Consider the following 22880-nt stretch of genomic DNA (forward strand, 5'->3'; position numbering starts at 1 on the left):
CCTTTAGGGGATACGACATGCCTCAGGAACTTACTGTTAATAAAGAATTGAAACCACACATTGATCTATCGGGAATCAGGATATGGATCCCGCTTAAAAGAGAGCCAATCAAAATATCGAACTCTACAGTGTAGCTGGAACGCAGAAGCTTCAGAGGGAATGTCCGCGCTGCTTCCTGTACTAGTACCACACGGGAAAGAGCGTTCACCCCTTGCACCTCGCATATAACACCTCCGAATCCCCCCACCAATAAAAGCGCCACCTCATGTCCCCGGTATTTACGAAAAAGCCGTTCCCCGGAATCATTCCCGCTTATACTCAGCGCCACAGTCAACAGAAATAACCGCCTGCCCCTCTCGCTGCCGTAAAACGCCCTCTATCAGCGACGAGAGTCGCGCTGCTGCCCACTCCTATACTGTGGGTAGCCGTGCTTTACGGCCGCTGGCTTTCCGCGTAGTTTGAATTGGATGTTTTGGAAATAAGGCGATCGCAGTAACATTTGGGATTAGTGTACGTTAGATGTGTCACCGCGGGGACTGTGTGAGCCACGAGCAGGTCTGTCTGTCTGTACGTACGTGTGCAAATATCTGTCCACGATCACGAGCTGTAATATTATGATGCACAATGTTTTTTAGTGTATTACATCCCAGGGAACCTGCGTTTGAGATACAGCCTTTGCGATCGGATGTATGCTTATGGAAAGCGAGAATTCTGCCACATGCCTACCGAGATTGCTTTTCATTTGGTTATACTTTGGTCTAATATGTGCACTTATGATACAAATGTGTTAATACATGGATACACAGGCATGATCATAGTGCATGTTCTAAGAATATAAACCATTTTAGATTGACCCATTTTGCATTTATTTGTAACTTTTATATAATGATTATGTAACATCCTCTCAATCTGAAACGGATTCCAAATCAGATGCTAAGATCTGCAATGGAACTAAACTGCTGTTCTGTCTATGTTATACACTTGGTATCGCTATAGAGAGACGTGTTTATGCGTTAACATGACCAAAGCCTGAGCTGCTGATGCTGCTACAACTGTACTGCATCAGACCCAAACTGGGTTTAAGTCCTTAATGCTTATAGCAGGGACAGATAGTATAGCTAGCTGTATGACTCTGGTTCCTGCAATGTATCTGTGTACATTTAACGATTCTGACGTCTTTGGAATTTGCTCCCGGTAGGTTTTGATCTCCGGTGTACTTGCGTGAGTTTAGCTGTACTGGAAGGATGGCGTTGAAACAGAAGGATCAAGAACGCATTCTGCAGCTTGAGGATGAAGTTGCCGCTCTAAGTGAAGAGCTGTCCCAATGCCAGGTATTTCGACAGACCCGTTGCATAGTGCCGAGGCATATGATGGCGCTATTTAAAAAAATAAATACCGTATTTGCTCCATTATAAGACAAGTTTTTTTCCAGAGCAAATGCTCTGAAAAATACCCCTCGTCTTATAATCGGGGTCATCTTATAATCAGACTTCAAATAGGTCTGACTATAAGACTAAGATCCAGATCCCCTTATGCCCCCCCCCCAGAAACTTACCGGTGCTTCTGATTCCCCGGTGTGTAGCTGGGGTAGCGTGTAGATGTCTACGCGATTCGCATAGACAACTTCCGCTGCAGCCGGAAGGAGGTGCAGTTAGCAGCGGGGGTTGTCTGCTTCTATCACGCAGACCTTCCCCGGCTGTCAGAGATCAGAGTTCTGCGCACCAGAGCAGGGAATTCTCTCTGACAGTCGGGAGTGTATGCGCGATGGACGCAGACAACCCCCGCTGCTAACCACACCTCCTTCCGGCGGATCGCGTAGTCAGAACACACCGGGAGTCAGAAGCACCGTTTTTTTTCTTTTTTTGGGGGGGGGTGTGTTAAATGGGGGGCATAAGGTATTTCTGTAGGCAGAGTGGCACATAGGGGGTCAAAAGACATATCATGGGGCACAGTGGCATATAGAGGGTTAAAGGCATATCATGGGGCACAGTGGCATTTAGAGGGTTAAAAGGCATATCATAGGGCACAGTGGCATATAGGGGGTATAAGGCATTTCTGGGGCAGAGTGGCAAGCCTGGGGGCAGATGTGCATAACTGGGGGGGGCAGGTTGGAAAATAAAAGGAAATAAAAACAAAATATTTTTCCTCAATCATAGCTTTTATTAAAAAAAAAAAGTTTACATAGTTTACATGAATTAACATTTACTGGTCGTCTTATATTTAGGCTTTTTCTTTTTTTCTTAAATTAATATTCAAACTTTGGGGGGTCGTCTTATAATCAGGGTCATCTTATAATCGAGCAAATACGGTAATAATTTCAGTTCTGTTACTAATCAGTACGGCACCAACTATTTAATAGGTAGTATTTTAGCTCTGCATAGCTAGTAAATATAATTGAATCTGCATTTAACTATTAAGAAACCCTTATTTAATAGCACGCAGTCAAAACAAAAGTAAGTAGGCCTTATGCCACAGATTAAATGATGTGAATTTGCTATACTAGGGGTTTGTGGATGAGTTGAACCTTTCATGTAGTATGAAGGGTGAAGCTCAGCCAACGTTGCTTCAAAGACGTGCCTTGAAAGTCCTCTTACCTACTGAAGTATTCATATGGCTGGCCCTTTTATAATACCAAAATGCTAATGGTAAATTCAAGCAGTGCACTCATGTTAAACCTGCAGAACATTAAAAATCATATGAAGATTGAACATCTAAAGTAACAGAAAATACTGCAGAAAGGGTAGTAAAAAGGGAAAGGAGAACTAAAGTGGTGAATAAGTGGAATAGGGCATCGAGGCCTTACAGCAACACCGTTTAAGTGAAGAAAGTGATCGTAGATTACATGACGTGCCATTTGGTCGTCACGTGTCCGTTTTTGCGTGAGGTGCCTGACCCGTTAATGGACATTAAGGGGTTAAAGCTGTAGCTCCTTGTTAAGGGGAAGAAACCTAGTGCTAGGATTGTAATTTGGACACTTGAAATGGCAATAGTTTTCATCACAACAGCAGATTATCAAGAGACTTGTGTAGCTTGATGTGATCCAAGAGAGGAGGTCAATATAGGGCTGTGCATAAAGACAATAGGGGGGGGGGAGAGTCAAGGTTTAGCAAAGGCAACGAGGGCAAACAAAACGGCTATATATAGAAAAGGTGTAAACGGGCTGATGTTCACTCACAGTATGGCAAGCAGATGAGAAGCCCGGTACAGAGTCCATCGAGCAGCAGCAGCAATACCAGACTGCAAAAGTTATTGTCCTAACTTCCCTGCAGATGAAAGTGTTTCAGTGGAAAAATCTATGTCATTCCTGTGCATCCGCTTCCTTTCATTTTGTCTGGCTCCTTATTTTGGCAATATATATTAATAATGTCTGCAATACAGTGCATGACACTTTTTGGTGGAGCAAAATGACCATGAAGGACAATTTATTTCCTCCCTAAAACTGACGAGTAAACTCTAATGAAAATTTACACGAAGGTGTCTGTGATCTCAATCTTCCAAACTTCCTTTAAACTCGAAGAGTCTGAATAACAATCTAGTCTCAGCGGTACGGCTTTGTGTCTAAGCGGCCCTCTTTTGTCAGATTCCATTCCAGAGAAACTCCATCTTTAGATGCATCCATTATTAATGGGGACAACCCAAAGGGAAATTCTTTAAATGGAAATGATGAAAGAAAATGTTCTCTCATATATTATAATTTAATATGATGATGTGCTCGCTGGAAGAACTTCTGGTAGCAAGTCACATTATTTTATTTGTCTAATAGAACAGCTTTAAGCCATGGAAAATGCTGTATTCTCAGTGTAGGGGAGTCCAGCAAAAGGAAAGTCATTATGAATATACAGGTTGAATATCCCTTATCCGAAATGCTTGAGACCAAAAGTATTTTGGATAAGGGATAATTTGGGACAACATATCTGTCTTCTCACGTGTGTGTGTGTGTGTGAACAGTGGACTGGCAGGGCTCTGGGACTACCTGAACAGTCTGAACATTGGAGGGGACAGCAAGGAGAAGCAGAAAAGGAGGTGAGGCAGAAAAAGGTTCTTCTGACTACAGGAGAAGTCAGACACCTCTTTCCTGCCTCACTTCAGTTGTAAGCATCCTTTATCCGAACTTCCCTTATCTGAAACAAATATTTCGGAAATGGGATTTTCACATAAGGGATACTGTAGTAAACTAAAATGCCAAATGGTGGGCTGCTAATGTTGGAGCATGCATTTTCAGACATCCAAAAATTAGTATTTCACATACCTTAGACCATGTTGGTTCTTCATAGGAATATGAAAGTAGTTTTTTCTTATGTCACATGTGGCAGAATTTATTATAACTCTGTGTAGTGTATAAGCTGGTTGGTATTTTGTAGAGCAAAATAATTCATAGCCTGCTTAAAGGGGAAGTCCACTGAAAAAAAACTAATTATTTCTTTTAGCATTAAAGTGCTGTATACAGTAGTTACACATATTGTTCCAATAGGTTTCTGTGATATTTTAAACAACATTCCCTGCTTAAACACTACAATAAGTTTTATGGCATTGCAACGCTTTGCTCCATAGACAATCACTAGTCGGTGTCGGTGATTAGGTCATTAGGATTGAGTCATTCTCTTGTTTACCACAAAGTAAATAAAATGGCATGTTTTCCCCATTAAAGGCTTTAGTATGTTAAGCAAAACAGATTTGTAGTTTGTTGTTGATCACAAAGCATACACTCAGAAGATAGACTTAAAACATTTAACCCCTTCAGTCACAGGGGTTTTGATAACAAATATCCTAGAGCTTTTTTTTTTTTTTTTAAACCATATGTGGGTTTACGTCCGCAGGGGAGAGAAGTGGTTAAACCCTTAAATGTTGCTTTTTTTTCTCAATGATAACTCCTTTCACATTATTATTAGTTATTGTTTTGTATAGTGAAATCATTTTCCATAGCGCTGTACAATGGGTAGGCAGGACACAATGTGACTTTCAGAAACACATGACAGTTCCTGTTAAAATTTAAATGGGTACATTTTTTACATAATTAAGGAATTGCCTCTTATAATTGGAATGCAATATAATATAATTATTTTGTCATTTTATATTACTGTTATGTTTATATATCTATATATATATATATATATAAACATATTTAGATTTTGATATTACATAATTATGATATATTATAAAATAATTTTATAATAATTGGAATATATTTTGCATTCAGCAATTCTAATGAAAACGCTTCCATATTTAGCTATGAAAGTGTTAAATATAGTACAAATACTTAGGGCTTTATTCCTCGCAATGGTGGTAAGATGGTATTGGTAACAGAGTGGCAAGTCCATAGAGCCAAACATCATGTCACCCGTTAAATAAAATATAAAGGAGTAACTTTTGGCAACAGTGTGTATTTCACATATTCAGTCATTGAATGTTGTGTCATTTGGTCAGCGGTCTAACTTTTTACGCTAATATGCCGACAGATTTCAAGCATGCAGGCCTTGTTTCCTGATCAGCAGGCGTGAAACAAGTGTGCTTGACGATCTTTAGGTACTCTCAGACTGATTCCTTGCTGGCCTGGACAGCTGGAAACCGTGCTTTCTGTGCCAATTTCAGGCGGGATGTGTGCAGTTTTCTTTCAAAAGATGTTGTTTGGCTCTCGTAACCATTCAGGGAGCAATTTTAGCGTCTCTATTAATTGTGCCAAGATGTTTGAAAAGCTGTTTAATAATTAAGCAAAATAAAGACTTGCATATCAGAAACACTAAAGATGCCCGTTCACAGCCAGAACAATGTGTTAACTTGTTAAGTGGGTAAAATAAAGGTATTTCATGTTATGTTTCATTTAAGTTACCGTATATTCCGGCGTATAAGATGACTGGGCGTATAAGACGACCCCCAACTTTTACAGTCCAAATATAGAGTTTGGACTATACTCGCCGTATAAGACTACCCCTCTACCCAGCGTACAACAACCAGCCAATCACGGCAATCGATGTACCTTACCGGTGATTTGCTGGTTGATTTGCTGACATATACATACATGCACTGCCCTTACACACACACACACACACACACACACACACACACACACACACACACACACACACACATATATATAATATATATATCTATATATATATCTACACATATGCCTGTCCATACATACACATTTATACACTGCCCTCACCACACACCCCTGCCTTTACACACACATGTATATGTGTCTGTGTGTATATATATATATATATATATATATATATATATACATACACACACACACAGTGTGTGTGTGTGTGTGTGTATATATATATATATATATACATACACACACACAGTGTGTGTGTGTGTGTGTGTGTGTGTATATATATATATATATATATATATATATATATATATATATATATGTGTATATATATATATATATATATATATATATGTGTATATATATATATATATATATATATATATATGTGTATATATATATATATATATATATATATGTGTATATATATATATATATATATATATATATATATATATATATATATGTATATATATATATATATTTCTCCCTTTCTCCCCATCTCTTACCTTATCTTCTGTCTTCTTTCTTCCATCGAGTTGTGGGAGCCCGAGGTCTGGCACTTCAGACCTCGGCTTCCCTGCTCTCTAATCACTAGGCGCCGGGACATGACATCATCCCTGCGCTCGGCATCAATAGCCGGCGCCTAGTGATTAGAGAGCAGGGAAGCCGAGGTCTGAAGTGCCAGACCTCGGGCTTCCCTGCTCCCTCATCACTACGCGCCGGCAATTGATGCCGGGCGCCGGGACATGACGGCATCCCTGCGCTCGGCATCAATAGCCGGCGCCTAGTGATTAGAGAGCAGGGAAGCCGAGGTCTGAAGTGCCAGACCTCGGGAAGCCCGAGGTCTGGCACTTCAGACCTCGGCTTCCCTGCGCCCTCATCACTACGCGCCGGCAATTAAAGCCGGGCGCCGGGACATGACGGCATCCCTGCGCTCGGCCTCAATAGCCGGCGCGTAGTGATTAGAGAGATTGGTGGCTTCGTGGGAACCTCCGGCTTGGTAAGTACCCGGCGTATAAGACGACCCCCCACTTTTAAGAAGATTTTTTGGGGTTAAAAAGTCGTCTTATACGCCGGAATATACGGTACATTTAAAACAAAGAGGTAGTTCAATGTATATAAAACCACTCTAAAAACTTGTCTTTTTAGAAGAAGACTCTTCTAACATTATGAAATTGGTGGATGGAAATGAAACCAACGAGAAAACCTTTTGTCTATCATAAATATTATCTTACAAAATAAATTGTGATGTCTGAATTATGTAATGCGTAAATTGGAGTCCACATTAGCACCCGTGCCTAGGATGATATATGTTTTTGTCAAGCATGCAATTCAGGGCAGGATTCTATGGGGCGAATTCTCTAAAGTTGGAATTCCCAACTCCTTGCTGTATGGAGAGCAAAACCAAGTGAGCTTCTCCTACAATAAGCTCTGAGATGTCCATGCATGATAATAAACTAGTGAGGTGACGCCTAGCAAGGTCTTGCAGGTTAGAACCACTTACAAGGTCTGGTGGCCACGTGTCATTAGTGATTGCGGCAGATTCCTGATGCCTACCCCAACACGAAAATGTATCCACATCCTGCTTTTAAGGAAACTTATAAAAATAGTCTAACACCTTTTTAAATAATATAATTAATTTGACACTGCTTTCCTTATTTCTACATGCATTAATAGCCTTCTTGACACCTAACCTTGATGACATAAGCATGTTGGCCTGCCCATATATACATTTTGATGAGCAGTGGGACATTTTGCCCAGCCTTACGGAGTGGTAAGACGTATGCTGCTGCCGTAGTGATATCACTCCTCATTGCCTGGATGTGTAACATGAGGGGCATTCTGTGTGCACAATGAACTCAAAAGCTAGAGAAAGCCTGGTATATGTAACCGCTGTAAAACCAGGAATTACCAATACCTGTCATGCGTGTAATGAAATCCTAAAACCTCAAAACTGCTTGGCTGTCTGAAGACCACCTCAAGCTTTTCCCTGTGCCAAAAGTGGTCTATAGGGTGGTTGTCCAAGAGATGGGTCATTTATATCTCTTTTTTTCAGTTTGGGAAAAAGTATACACAGAGGCTCTCATTCACATTTATGCATCTGGTATTTATTTTGTAACAATTCAAGGGAAACTGCTTCCTAACAACTGAACTAAATCCTCTAAAAGTTCAGATGAAATAAATAAAGTATAAAAGTATAAAACCATGAAAAATAGGGAAATGTCCAAATCTACATAGAGGTGTTGATCTGGGCACCCTGCTGATGTTAGTATTTTCATAACTGAATACAGTTTTAGGGACTTCATTGTGTTTACCGTTGAATGCACATGATGTTTTATTAATGCAAAAAAATTAGAAACACACCCATGCCTCAGAGGAACGTTGGAGCTTTGGCTTGTTAATTATATTCCCCTACCCTTCTGCATGTTGTCTCAAACACACATGGTGCTTTACACTTCCTAGGTCATTAATGTTCACGCCACACACACAGGAACCGTGCCCTTGACCCTGGCCCTAGGATTATGTAATCTTGAAGGTTGCTGTTCCGCCTGCAGAACTCAACATTTCTGTAAATAAATTCAGCAGTAAAAACGTCGTTCCTGCTACCTTTGAATGCCCGAATCTTCCCTATATTTAAAACTTTCATCATGATTTTGGCTCATTCATAATTTTTCCTGAGAACACTTAATTGTCATATAACAAAAGAGCAGGCGCTGAGAGGTCTCATAAGCTCAAACGGTGCTGCTGAAATGCTTCGATATTTTTCCTTGGGTGGTATTACTGTACTTAAGAGATGTTGCTGAGCACATATTGGAGCTATACATTAATACCTGAAGGGAATATTACTGCAAACTTTGACAAAGACTGGTGATAAAATGTGTGCATGGAAAGAGTTAAAATACCAGCATTTGAAAATATATGTATATTTTTTTAATGAAAATATATTGTTTAATTAGAGTAAATTGAACTGGTCAGCTTTAAAAATGTCCCAAATAGGACTCTGGGCAGAATAAACAGTTTAGAAAATATTTTGAAATAGCAATATGCTACTTTTACTTTCTTGCAAAAAACCCCCTATAAAAACATTTGATCTTTATAAACTCAAGACATCAGAATCTATTTAGCATGTTTTTTTTTATTAGAGTAGAAGAATTTTCAAATAAAATGTTTTTTTTTCTTTCAATTTTCACCATATTTTATAATTTTGTTAACAGTAAATTAAATGATCAAAATAGTAGTTTCTTGTACTAAAAAAAAAAAACTATGTATAAATTGTGTGGGTACGCAAAATGGGAGAGGAAAATTACAGCTAAACACAAGCACCGCAAAAATGTTAAAACAGCCATCGTCACGAAGGGTACAAAAATAAAAAACGGCTCTGTCCATAAGAGGAATGAAATGTCAGACGTGCTAAAGTGTAGTTACTTAGCATATTATAGAGTGTAATGTGTTTGGTTAAGTTGAATGTTGCTTTCTTTCTCTTCTAATGTGAAGATTGACAATATGTAGGGACAACATTTGATCAAAAATATTCACAATTATGATAAAGCTATTAGTAGAAATGTTGTTTAAAATATCTCTATTTGCACACACTTTTTTCTTTAATTTTCAGATACCAATGCATTGAAATAAAACATAATTCTTGGCATTACATGTCGGTTTATTTTCTATGTATACGCATGATAATTTAAGCTTTGGAACTAAATGGTAAATTGTTTTCATTTTTTTAAGCTAATTGATTTTCATGAGTTATAATTTTTTTATTTTTAGGCAGACAAGGAGTTTGTGTGGTCATTGTGGAAGCGTCTTCAAGTGGCAAATCCAGACCTGACGCAAGCAATTTCCTTAGTTGTGGATAGGTAAGACAAAGCCTTTAACAGGACATCTTGTTGTCAGTGGTTATATTAAATATTTTGCTGATTGGTACATTCATTTTGGCTATTCTGAATTAGTTTTTCACGACTTTTCATTAAGTGTGCCACATAGATGTTAAGCAAATGCTTTACTTGGCTAATCCTGGTGAAAAGCATTATAGCCAGGACTTAAAAAACACCAGGCACTGTGTCTTTGTGGCGACAAGAACTCTCTTCCTGGCGCCTAGGGTTTTGCAGGGGAGCACTGTACTTTGCGTAACTGAGGCCTAGAATTGCCGGATGGTCCACTGCCCGCTACAGCCAACGCTTCCCTGAGATACCCTGCATACCGCTGGGAGATGGCATTGTTTCCCTACGCTCAGATGCAAGCAGCGTGTGAGAACTGCGAGAGAGCAGGCAGCAGAAGAGCTATCTTGAGCCTGTGTGTGCATGCTAGTAACCAAAAATAATCTACATTTTTTGGCTGGCTTCTAGTTCTAAACCAAATGTGTCAACCCTTTATCATAGCAATCAATGGGGTGATCTAGAAACCCACATCATTGTTTGTAAGCATACATTAAACTCTTTGCTGCTAAAACTTTTTTTTTGGTAACACAATGGCCCTTTACATGGACAAAACACATCCAATAATATTAGCCTATTGTACTTGGAAATGAAACGGCAATGAAGATTTACTTGCCAAGTACAGTTTTGTTTTCCCCACAAGTTACCTGTTTTACATATTCTAGTCCACAGAACAAGGTGAATACCCATACATTGTCTTCCTCTGTACCGTTACATTGAATATTCAGAAATAAACAGCAGGAAAAAAAAAGAAATGTCTTTACTGTGCAAATGAGTAAATGCCTCTGGGAGAAGTGAAAACCTCTGGGTATTTCTAGCAAGCCATTGTAACAATCTATAAAGTACTTTCCAACTACTTGAAATACTATTGATCTATGTATTATGCAAACAGGGTCACTTGTTTCCTTTGTTGCTGAGCAATTCTTTCATAAAACAGGTAATAGGAAGAGCTTGTCTAAATCCATCCGGACTGATCTCCGACACAGGAGATTTCCAGATGAAGAAATATCAGCTCAGCCCCGTTCATTTCATATCCTGCGCTATTAAAGATGTGACGGCGAGATGTTTACAACCATTTAAAGTAGTGCATATATTCTAGAACTGCCTGTGAGCAGATAGCGAAGGCCAAATTGTGAGGTTGTATTAGGTGGTCGCCTTGCATTTTTTTTGTAATGTTTCACCTGTATTTTAAGTTGTGGATCAGGCTTGATGATATCCAGGCATCAGTTCACGATGAGAACATGGAATCACATACTGGTACCTAGGGTTTCACCAAGAGGACACACAAAATGGCTCTATGTATATAATCAATATGTGTGTCCAACAACCAACTATACAGAGAGACATCTTTTCTTTACTGTGTGATGCCGGGAGGCAGTAGCTCAACAGACGTCACTTGATGTAGTAGCGTAGCAGCTTCTGGCTCCTGGGTATGCGACGGTTTTGTTGAACCCTGCTGTAGATACTTAGTCTGCTAGAGGAGACCGAGTAGCTACAGTAGCCTACTAAGGGAAAAACAAAAGAGAATCTAACTCTTGTAAACTTTCTGATGTTTCTATTAACGGTATCCAGTATTTACTTTTGCCAAAGTAAGTCCTTAAAGATGTTGTTCCCCTTAATTGGCTCAATTGTATATGTTTATAATTGTTGCATACTACAATCATACCCTCCCTAGTACTTCTGAATGCCTAAACCCTTCCCTTCCTAGAAGTAATTCTTGTAAAAACGTGTCACATTTTGCCTCATTCATAATTTTTAATTGTCATGTGACACAAAAGCAGGCACTGACTTGTTGTTGCCCTAGAAAACAGCTTATACGGGTTGGTGTTATTTTATATAATTAAATTGGCTATATGATTAAACTTTTAGGGTAACTTTGCAAAGCACATTATTAAGTAGTCATACAACAATGTTGTTTAACCATTAACAGTTGCAACAGAATGCCCTTAGATTTTTGTAAGATTGACCTCTGACCCCCCACCTCCTACTAATCAAAGAAGATGAGATGGGACAGAGCTGTGTCTTGGAGGTTTTGTGTCACACAAAAAGTTTTGTGCCAGGTTAAATAACTTGATAGCATTACTCCTGGATGGACCAGCTACCATGACTATTGAATTATGACCTTCTATACCTTTTGTGGACGGCATCACACACACACACACATATTATAGTTAGAAGCAGCATTTATCACCTATCAAGAAAAGTTTTCGCCTAATTGTTTCTTTGTTTTCTAAAGTTAATTGATACATTCATAGTTTTCGATTTCTCTTTAAATCTGGTTTGCTTTCACCTTTTTTTATCACTCCATAAATAGTTCTTCAATTGTTGAGTGCTAGCTAATAATACGAAAGCAATTATATGTAACCGCGTACAATGCAAAGTTGTTTCCTTTTGTAAGTGTTAAGTAAATGTATTCGGCTAGCGAGAGTTTTGAAGTGTATCAAGCCCATTAAAACAAAGAAATAACATCATGGCATTTGCATGTTAAATAATATGACTATAATTGTCTTTATCTTAACAACAAAATGTTAATATCTCATTTCATTAAAAATTCCCTCGCAGCGAATGCAAGTCGACATTCCACGGAGGAGACTGGTATTATGCGGGCCGCATGTGTGCATATCTGCATATCGGAGCACAAAATATTGACATGATAATTGCAGTCAAGCCTGAATGAGCAGCGGCCACTGGGATTTCAGCTGGTGTTGTACCAACTGGATGGCTGCTCAGGACACAGTTTGAAATTCAAGGTGCAAGTTAGCACTTTATTCAGCACAGGAAGGCATCATTTAAAATTCCTCAGGGGAAACCCTGGTGGAGCGCAGATGTTAAAGCAGTCTGTTCGTAAATGCTGAGTTTTTTTTCCCGTTGTATCATTATTATTATTTTTTGTTTCTTTTTCTAAGCAGTGTGTGTGCTTTCTTTACCTAAAATATCCTTATCACTAGAGATGACAGCCTAGGGTTTTTACTTTGCAAACAGTTTTGACACGCTGCAATTCAGATGTGGATGCATGGAAATAAAATTAAGTGTTTTTTTTTAATTTCAGTTTGGGTAGCAAAAAACAAAACTAGATTAGAATTTGTTTTATAGGTCAAAATTTGCATCGTTTTTTTTTTCTCTCTCAAAGGATTTTACACGTTTTATTCTTCCCCTGGACTAAGCCATGGACTCTGGGGTTATTAGGGACATTTATATTTGTTTCTGCATGTTTTGTGGTGATATGGTTTTCTGCACTCGATTGCAGTATGTATTGTGTACTCGATTGCAGTATGTACGGTTAACCTGTAAGTAGCTTTTTAGACAGGGTTTAAAAAGGCACTATCAGGGCTCCCTATAACAATCAATATAAGAGATCACAAAAAGAAGATAGTAGGGGTGACATTCTCCTGCAAAGATAATTGGCAGCTCTACCTTTACTGTTGATGTGGAAGTCATACTTGTTTAAGTGCGCAAATAAGACTCATTAAAACAGAGGGAATAGTGCTTATACGTGGAGGACCAATCAGCAGCTTAGCTGCTGTAAGTGAAAATATGATCTCTGTCTTTATGCAGGAATCTGTACATTGCCCTGGTTGGCTAATATGGCTATGTTGAGCTACACAGGGGACCAGAGTGCCAAGATCAGAAACAGAGTAAATATGAAAATAAAAAATGTAAAAGTAATTATGGCAACCACAGTGATGTCATCATGATATCATCAGGAAAATGTTTCCTTATAAGAGAGATGCCCAAGTCTATAGACCAAGACTCTAAACGTATTATTCTGGAATAATATCATGTCCAATGATGCCTATTGACAACCCAATAACTATTGGAGAGTAACTATATAATGCAGCTAATTGAGGAACTGGATGGATTATTTAGGGTAAAACTGCCCAGCTCTGATCTCAAGGGTCACAGTCTAGCCAGGTTTTCCTCATCTCTCGTTTATTATGCAGCTTAGTGATTTCAAGTTAATTAGTTAATTACACGTTAAGCGATCACAAAACCTGGTTTATTATAGTAATACCAATAGAATAGGGGACACGTGTCGTTAGGTGTATATAAATTCACTTGTAATGTAAATATTTAAGAAATGAAGCAGTTCTAAGTACGTTAACATATTCTGGGCAGTATAAATGAATGGCTGGAACTAAAACCACAGTTTAGAAGTGAAAAAAGTCTTTGCTTCAATGTGTACTTATAGTACTCTCTTATTCGACAGAGCATACACCTTGCTTTATCTTCCTCCAGATCATGGATACTCTTCCCATTAGGGCTGCAACTAACGATTATTTTCATAATCGATTAGTTGGCCGATTATTTTGTCGATTAATCGATTAATCGGATAAAAAAAATGAATGTAAATTTTTCATTTATTTAAAATAATTTAATAAACAAATGATGTTAAATACAAACAGCAGAATAAAAAAAACTTTGATAAAATGCATTTCTTGTCTTTATTTCCCAACCAGCCCCCCCAATTTATGCACATTTGAGCCCAGACATGCCACGCTGCCTCCCACATATGCCACGCTGCCTCCCACATATGCCACGCTGCCTCCCAGACATGCCACTCCACGCTGCCTCCCACGTATACCACTCCACGCTGCCTCCCACGTATACCACTCCACGCTGCCTCCCACATATGCCACTCTACGCTGCCTCCCACATGCCACTACACGCTGCCTGCCACGTATGCCACTCCACGCTGCCTCCCACGTATGCCACTCCACCCCCACATATGCCACTGTGCCTGATACGCCTTATACCCCCTGATACACCACTCCATCCTCCCCAGACAAGCCACGCTGCCCTCCCCACATATGCCACTCCACTCTACCCCAGATATGCCACTGTGGCCCCAGATATGCCTTATACACCCTGATACACCACTCCATCCTCCCCAGACATGCCACACTGCCCTCCCCACAAATGCCTTATACCCCCAGATTTGTCACTCCGTCCTCCCCAGATATGCCTTATACCCCCGATATCTCATAGTCCCCTCATAGAGTCACAGACCCGTTCACATCACACTGACACCATACTTTTATAAATAAGTACTGGGTTAATCTTCACTGCCCCCAGGATTTAGATTCCCCTTAGTTTGCCCCCCTTTATCTCTAACTGCACCTTAAGTTAACTTTATTAAATTAATCAAATTAACCCTCAGTCCTCATTATTAAATTAACCCTCAGTCCTCATTATTAAATTAACCCTAAACACCCCATTAACCATAACTACCCCTAAATTAACCCTAAAGACCCTGTCAACCACAACAGCTCCTAAATTAACCCTAAACACACCGTTAACCACAACTGCCTCAAATTAACACCAAACACCCCATTAACCGCAGCTGCTCCTAAATTAACCCTAAACACCCCATTAACCATAGCTGCCCCTAAACACCCCATTAACCATAGCTGCCCCTAAACACCCCATTAACCATAGCTGCCCCTAAACACCCCATTAACCATAGCTGCCCCTAAACACCCCATTAACCATAGCTTCCCCTAAATTAACCCTAAACACCCCATTAACCATAACTGCCCCTAAATTAACCCCCACCTCCCCTAACTTTCAGTAGCCCAAATATTAATGTTATACTTACAGTTAGATGAGTGTCACAGCTATGTGGTTCTGGCCTTCTGGGAGAAGGAAGGGGCGGGGCCAGTTGTCACAGTGATTACAGGGAGGGACTGGTAAGTAGGAGCTGCTGCTGTGAGTCAGACTAAACTATTATATAATGAGGGGTATTTTTCAGAGCGTTTGCTCTGAAAAAACCCTCATTTTATAATCGATAATAATCGATTCAACTAATCGATAATGAAATTCGTTGGCAACGAATTTCATTATCGATTTTATCGATTAGTTGTTGCAGCCCTACTTCCCATCACATGAAATTGTTACCAGCCAATTATTCTTCATGTTGAGAGTGTGAAGCCCTAGGCATTCTTAATGGCGACCAGTGCTCTCCCTCCATGGTTTAAAGGTTCATCAACTGTAGCATCGTTCTATTGGAAGATGAGGTTGATCATCAAAGACATAGCTTACTTAATATCATCATATAGACTTAATTCACAATGTACATAAAGCATTTAAGTATCTATTGATCAGACACATTGCTTCTAGTTTGCTTCATAAAGTAGATGATTATCAACTCCTTGTATATTATGAAGTACCAAACACTATGAGCTTCTTCTGGAAGAATCTCATTAGAATCAATCTAGTCAATCTAGAAACGCTTCAGATTTTTTACAACTGTCTTCCCATCAAGATAATTCATGTTGCTGTGGGGCCCTGTGGGAAAAGTGTTAACTATGTCAGGTTATTCTTTGGTGGCCTGTGGGTTTATTTCCAGTGTCTTCATTTTCTGATATTCCAGATGCACATTACCATGCCCCCCCCATAAATTGTTCTCTTGAATATTTTTCTCTCAGTAGTAGCTTGAAGTTGACACTATCTTAAAATAAGTTTTTTAGTGTAGTGCTCAGTGGACAGGTAATGCTAAATATTGAGTTCATAAGAATTATCTGAGCTTTCATTAATAACATTCATGATTAATAATTATTAAAAAAGAGTATTATGCTATGTCAGATTAATAATGAGGCCAATCTCAGCCTTGAAAATGTGTTATACTCTATAGTGTGTGTGTATATATATATATATATATATATATATATATATATATATATATATATATATATATATATATATATATATATATATACTATATGAAAGGTCTAGATCTAGACTTAATGTCCAGATTATTAGTGTTACATATAATTCTTGGTAATATCAGTGCTATATAATGTATATTGCATGGCAGGAGGAGCACAGAATATGTTAAACTTAACATGGATATCAAAAAGTAGATACAAATAAACTAACATTGATGTGAGAGTGGAATTGATTGCTATAGTTGCCGGTCCATGTGTACCACAATTACAGGTTATCATTTGGAAAAAATTCTATGCCACAAGCAATATGTTAATCACTTTAAATCGATAACATCAGATGACAGGGATTATTGTCTTCAGGCCAAAAAAGCTTAATTGGTTTCCACTATGCTACTGTATTTTCAATACGGCCTGTTCCCAGGAGAGAATAGGGACTTGGCAAATTGGACAGGAGTGGAGAATTCAAATCAATAGACTTGGCAGAGGAGTAAAAAATAAAAATGCTTTGTTTTAGCTTGCGTAGTTATCATGTATCAGATTTTTATCAGTGGTAACTTCCAATGTTATATATTAGTTTTATGAATATATTATTATTATTATTATTATTATCCTTTATTTATATTATTATTATCCTTTATTTATATAGCGCCAACAGTTTACGCAGCGCTTAATACAATACATAAATTCAAGGGATATGACAAGAATTGACAGACTAAGACAAACCGATACATTTGGTGGAGAGAGCCCTGCTCACAAGCTTACAATCTAGAGGGAAATGGGGTGACAAACATAAGGCATAGAGAAAGGGTGAGAGGTAGTGTGGCGGTTGTATCGATGACAAGGAAGTTCTAGCAGCTAAGATGGTGCAGCTTCTCTGAAGAAGTGGGTTTTTAGATGTTTCTTGAATGTTGGGAGGGAGGGTGAATGCTGAAGGTTCCTTGGGAGTAGATTCCAGAGATATGGGGCAGCTCGAGTGAAATCTTGTAGCAAAGTATGCAGGTTTGCTTGGGCTTCAGTTGATTGTGAGGAACATGAAGGTGGGTATTGCAGGTTGTGAGGGCTTGTAGCAAAGTATGCAGGTTTGCTTGGGCTTCAGTTGATTGTGGGGAACATGAAGGTGGGTATTGCAGGTCAATATAGTAGGATTTGTTTTGTAATGGTGGAATAATATGCATTGGCAATTGAAAGGATTACTCAAGACAAGAGGAAGTACTTTTAGAGGCTTTGAGGGCACAAGGAAGTTTTGATACGGAAGATACGTAGTGATGGTATAAAAGAACCAATTAGCATTGGTTGATTGGTAGTATTTGGTCTTTATCATTGGGGTGCAATAGTTTTGGTCCCTTAGGTCAAACTAAGAGTAAATTGTATACATAAAGAACATTCATGGTCTAAAACAGAGATTCTTTAAAATATATCACCAGGCCTTGTGGTTTCTAGTTTTCAGATGGAAATATTTAACCACCCTGGACTGTTGTGCATGGATTCAGGATGATGAGATTGAAGATTTTTCTCCTTTGCATATGGCATCCATCCATGCATGTCATCACAACCCAACAAGCCTTTCTGATAAAGAAATGAGGAATGGAACAGCAAAAACAAACTATTTTGTTCCATCTTGTCTGTCACCTCAACCCTTCCTTTGGTTTATGCTAAGGAAAGCCTTCTGTCTATGCCATGATTGTTCAAATTCCATCACTATTAACCACTTTTTTACATTACATCTGACCCTCTTACACTTTAGTTTAAGACCATGGTCTTTTGGGACCTCAGAGGTCTCTTCCTCAGATGGCTAAATAAAAGATGTCAATTTTGACTGAAGAGTCCATTTTCTATTGGGCTACCATGACTCTATCTATTTTCCTGCACAGGTATTGGTATCATGCTTGCTTGTTTAAAATGCATTTTCTCCTATTGACAGAGACCTGAATTGAACTCGTTCAGGGTCAATCTGGCACACTAAACAAACTAACATTCTCCTAAGTTATAAGGGACAAGTCAAAGTGGCTCATCAGATTGTTTAGCACAGAGGCACTATACTGTGAAAAATGTGAAATAACTATTCTAACTAATCTTTTCTAACAGTAAGAAATATTCCCCTACACTGAATGATTTCAAGGAAGCTCATATCAAATACTACAGATACCCTGATGTACAAGCATAGCCAGGGCTAAAAAGGAATCCAAAAACATTAATGCATTTAAAGTAATTGGCAATGGTTGTGAATATCAACATCGCAAAAGAACTACCTATTAAATGTTTATTTTCCAGTGTAGGTATTGGATGTTTCCCTACAGGATAAATGAAATGATGTTTCTATAGCAAGATTTACCTTTGTATTATATATTTTTTTCCTTAAGTGTAAACCTATTTCCACACGTCATTCTCAAATAATGATTATTCCATGTCTGCAATATTTCATCTTCTGGCATCTCATTAAAAATGGGCCAGGACCCAGATAAACACAACACGATCCTGTCCATGAACTTGTAGCGTGTGCAAGAAGACTTAGAAAAATAGACTGTTAATGATCTGGAATAAATTGTCAGAATTTAGGAGTCTAGATATGGATAATTCTTGTGGCTCAGTGCAGCTCAGTTAAATGTTTAAAATGCGTTGGCCTCGGGGGATAGTGATTGGTGCTTAAAAGTTTTACAAATTGACAGCATCTCCTTACTCCATTTTTCATCCTAAAGAAGTCTGCAAATATCCGTAGCTTGAGTCATTATGGTACATCAGTGGTTCTAATTAGCTAAACAGGAGTTTGTTTTAGTCATTGATCTTCATAAACCTCTTGACAGAGCCTAATTTCGTAGTGTTTTTTTCCCTGATCTCTTGGTCTTTTCTAGTAAGGCGTTTGCTTCCAAGAGCTGAAGTCTAAAGCAGCCTATATAACCTAATAACCTGATGTATTTTTGGAATTGCCAGCATTTATGTATATTTTTTATCTCAAAATACCATGTGATCCTTATTTAAGTTACAAAAATGAACACAACCTTTTTTAGCTTATAACACACAAATTATTGTATAGTTCTTGTCCATATTGCATACATCTTTCAAACATTTACAGTGTGGGTTGGGAAAAGTATGTGAACCTAGGCTAATTACTTCAACAAAAGTTAATTGGAGTCAGGAGTTGGCAAACCTGGAGTCCAATCAATGAATTTTACATTTAAAAAAAAAAAAAAACCCAAAAAACAGTCAAACATTTTGAGTTTGCTTTTCTTAAGGAGCAACTGCTGATTTGAACCATGCCTTACAAAAAATAAATCTTAGACCTACACTTAGAAATGGGTGCCAAGCCAAGATGACTCCAACACCACAAAGCAGAATGCATTCTGGTACTCAATAATGCTACTGGGAAATGTTTTGTGGATGAATTAAACTAAAGTTGAATTTTTCGGGAAGAACACACAGCACTACATATGTAAACTATACGTAAAAAGAACAATGTATACCCACAAGAAACATCACCCCTGTGGTGAAATATTGTGGAGGGAGCATAATGATTTAGGGCTGCTTTACTGCCCAGGTCCTGGACAACTTGCCACCATTGAGGGGGCAATGAATTCCCAAGTTTATCAAGGTATCATACAGGATAATGTAAAGGGTGGCTGCCTGCCTGCCAGCTGAAGCTCATTAGAAGTTAGATGATGCAGCAGTGCAATGACCCTGAACAGCAAAGTAAATCTACTACAGAATGGTTTACTACAGAGTGGCCCAGACTTTAACCCATTAGAGATGCTGTGGAATGACCTCAAGAGGGCCGTTCACATCAGACATCCTAGGAATATGGCTGAGCTTAATCAGTTCTGTAAGGAAGAATGGTCTACAATTCCTCCTGAACATTATGCAGGTCTGATCCTCAGCTACCAGAAGCACTTGTCTGAGGTTTTTAGTGCCAAAGGAGGTTCGACCAGTTGTTAAATCCAAGGGTTCAATTGTGAATGTTTAATGGGTGTGTTTAACCCCTTCAGTCCCCTATGGACATACCGGTACATCCAAAAAACGCATCCCAAGAATCCCCTATGGATATAGCGGTACGTCCAGTCCATCTTGCAGCGGCAGGGACACATCCCTACCGCTGCAGGGGAGATCAGGCTGTCGTTTGACAGCCTGGACACTGTTTCTTTAAACCCTCGTTTTATAAACAATAAAAATCGATTCAACTAATCGATAATGATTTGCATTATCCTTTAGTTGTTGTAGCCCTAGAAAATGCCCACCGACATACTGTATTGTTAGCAAGGCTGTGAGTTCACTTGGATTTACATCTATAGCTTGTCTAACCAGTCTATTTTTGTAAATGTGTTTCATGTAAATGTTGCTGCATATCTTCGGATTTATTTTTCTTACTGCTGACCATTTGCTTTTTAGTTTGTTCATAATATTTGTTAGGCAATTCAAGAATACTACATACACAATTTATCTATGTAAATATTTTATTAAGCTTTGTTTTTATGTAAGGTTTTCTATGGAATTTCACTGAATACATTTTTTGGGGTGGAGGAATGAGATTTCTTTATTTTATAATATGCACAAGTGTAATATACTAGATGGCCAGAAATAAAGCGTTGTTCTCTTATGGTTGACAGTCACAGAATATCCTGTTTAATAAGGATAAATAAATATTATTTTTTTTCTGCTGACCTCCGACATGTAGCTTGGATTAGTATTTTTTTTTTTTTTTTTTTTTATGGTACTAGCTTTTTCTACTATTGTGGTAAACTTAGTTGCTAGACACAGTTGACACGCTTTGGCCACAAAATAAAACCTTAATTTGAAGTACCTTCTGTAAACAGTATTCCAATGTTTTCATTTAACAGAAGTTGAAAAACACTGGTTCTAAATAAGTAAAGTGACTCAAATGTCATGTCCAAGGAGCTGTGATCCAGGATCACTGGTATGGTGCTGTATTCATATGGCTCACAATCTGGTCCTTAAAATAAAGTTGTCATAACTGGCTGTCGCAATAATTTGCTGTCTCTAGCCATATGTTAGCTGATTAATTCTTTCAGGGTTGCTGGTCACAGATAATTTCATTCTCTGCTTTTTAAAATGACATTTATCATCAGGTCTAAGCTAATTCAAATGATTAAGGACGGATTAGATGTAATAATGTGCATATATATATTTTTATTTCACGCAGGGAGAAAAATAAAGCCGAGGCTAAAGACAGAAAAGTGCTTGAGATCCTTCAAGTGAAAGACCGCAAAATACACGAACTAGAACAGGTTTGTATGTCCTCCGTTCAGCAGCGTTTATAAAAGGTTCATGTGGCCAGAATACAGTTGTACTCTATTTCATAATTTTTTATTTTATCTTCCATTTACTGGTTTTGGGATTTAGCCATTAGACAAAAATGTATTCTAATCCTAATTTTTTATCACAAACCAATATACAAACTTGTATGTAAGGGAGTTTTTTAACTATCTGTGATCTTGATCTCATCCTCTGTAAGTAAGATAAAGATAAATGTTGGTATACTTATAACCATTAGAACTGAGGCATCTAAAACCTTGAACGGCTAGTTTAGGAGTAGGATTTCAAGGTTTTGGAAATCCTTGCTGATTATTACAACCTATGTTCACTCACTACACATGCAAACTGCAAGAAGAGTCTCCTTAGGTTCCTAACAATACATTTGGGTTTATCTCAAGTGTACATGGCCCCTATTGACAGCTGAGTACTTTCATTTAAAGAGAGAGTCTTTTAGAAAAATATTTCAGTATTAGATATAGTATTAGATATAGTAATGTCCGCATAACAACGGAAAAAAAAATGTGGATAAAGCGTCCTTTATCTACAGAACTGGAGGCTGTCATTGTTGTTGTGATATTTTGCGTGACGCCCCCTGACCATACTGAGAAGATTCTTTAGGACAATGCTAATGAAGTCCTTTTCTACAAAGACTTTCATTTGGCTGAGTGTCCGGATAAATGATTACGATTGAGCCATTCTATTGTTTAGCACAGGCAGTATGATATGGAGTCTGTGTTTGCCTGGTAGATTGGGCTAAGATAATAGAGCCAATGATATAAATGCCTAATATGCAGCTACCCAATGTCGTATGCAAAAACTGTTTTTCCAAAACAGGAACATTTTTTAAAAAATTCAATCTGATACAGTTAATAAAAAATGCAGGTAGGTCTCCAGCATTCACCAAGTATCTTTGACCTTCCCGGAGCTCTTCTGACTAGATGCCTTGTTGTTCAT

General features: G+C 38.4%; 1 protein-coding gene across 1 annotated transcript in view; it reads left to right on the forward strand.

The window, feature by feature from the left end:
* Positions 1-452: 452 nt before the first annotated feature.
* Positions 453-22880, forward strand: part of CNTLN (centlein) — a 133158-nt gene continuing 110730 nt past the window's right edge. Inside the window, exons 1-4 of the mRNA XM_053465893.1 lie at positions 453-563; positions 1199-1331; positions 9833-9921; positions 21814-21898. Coding sequence (XP_053321868.1) covers positions 1245-1331; positions 9833-9921; positions 21814-21898 — 261 coding nt within the window. The 5' untranslated portion in view covers positions 453-563; positions 1199-1244. The remainder of the gene's footprint in view (positions 564-1198; positions 1332-9832; positions 9922-21813; positions 21899-22880) is intronic.

The sequence above is a fragment of the Spea bombifrons genome, chromosome 1, assembly GCF_027358695.1.
Source record: "Spea bombifrons isolate aSpeBom1 chromosome 1, aSpeBom1.2.pri, whole genome shotgun sequence".
In the NCBI taxonomy this organism is placed as follows: Eukaryota; Metazoa; Chordata; class Amphibia; order Anura; family Pelobatidae; genus Spea; species Spea bombifrons.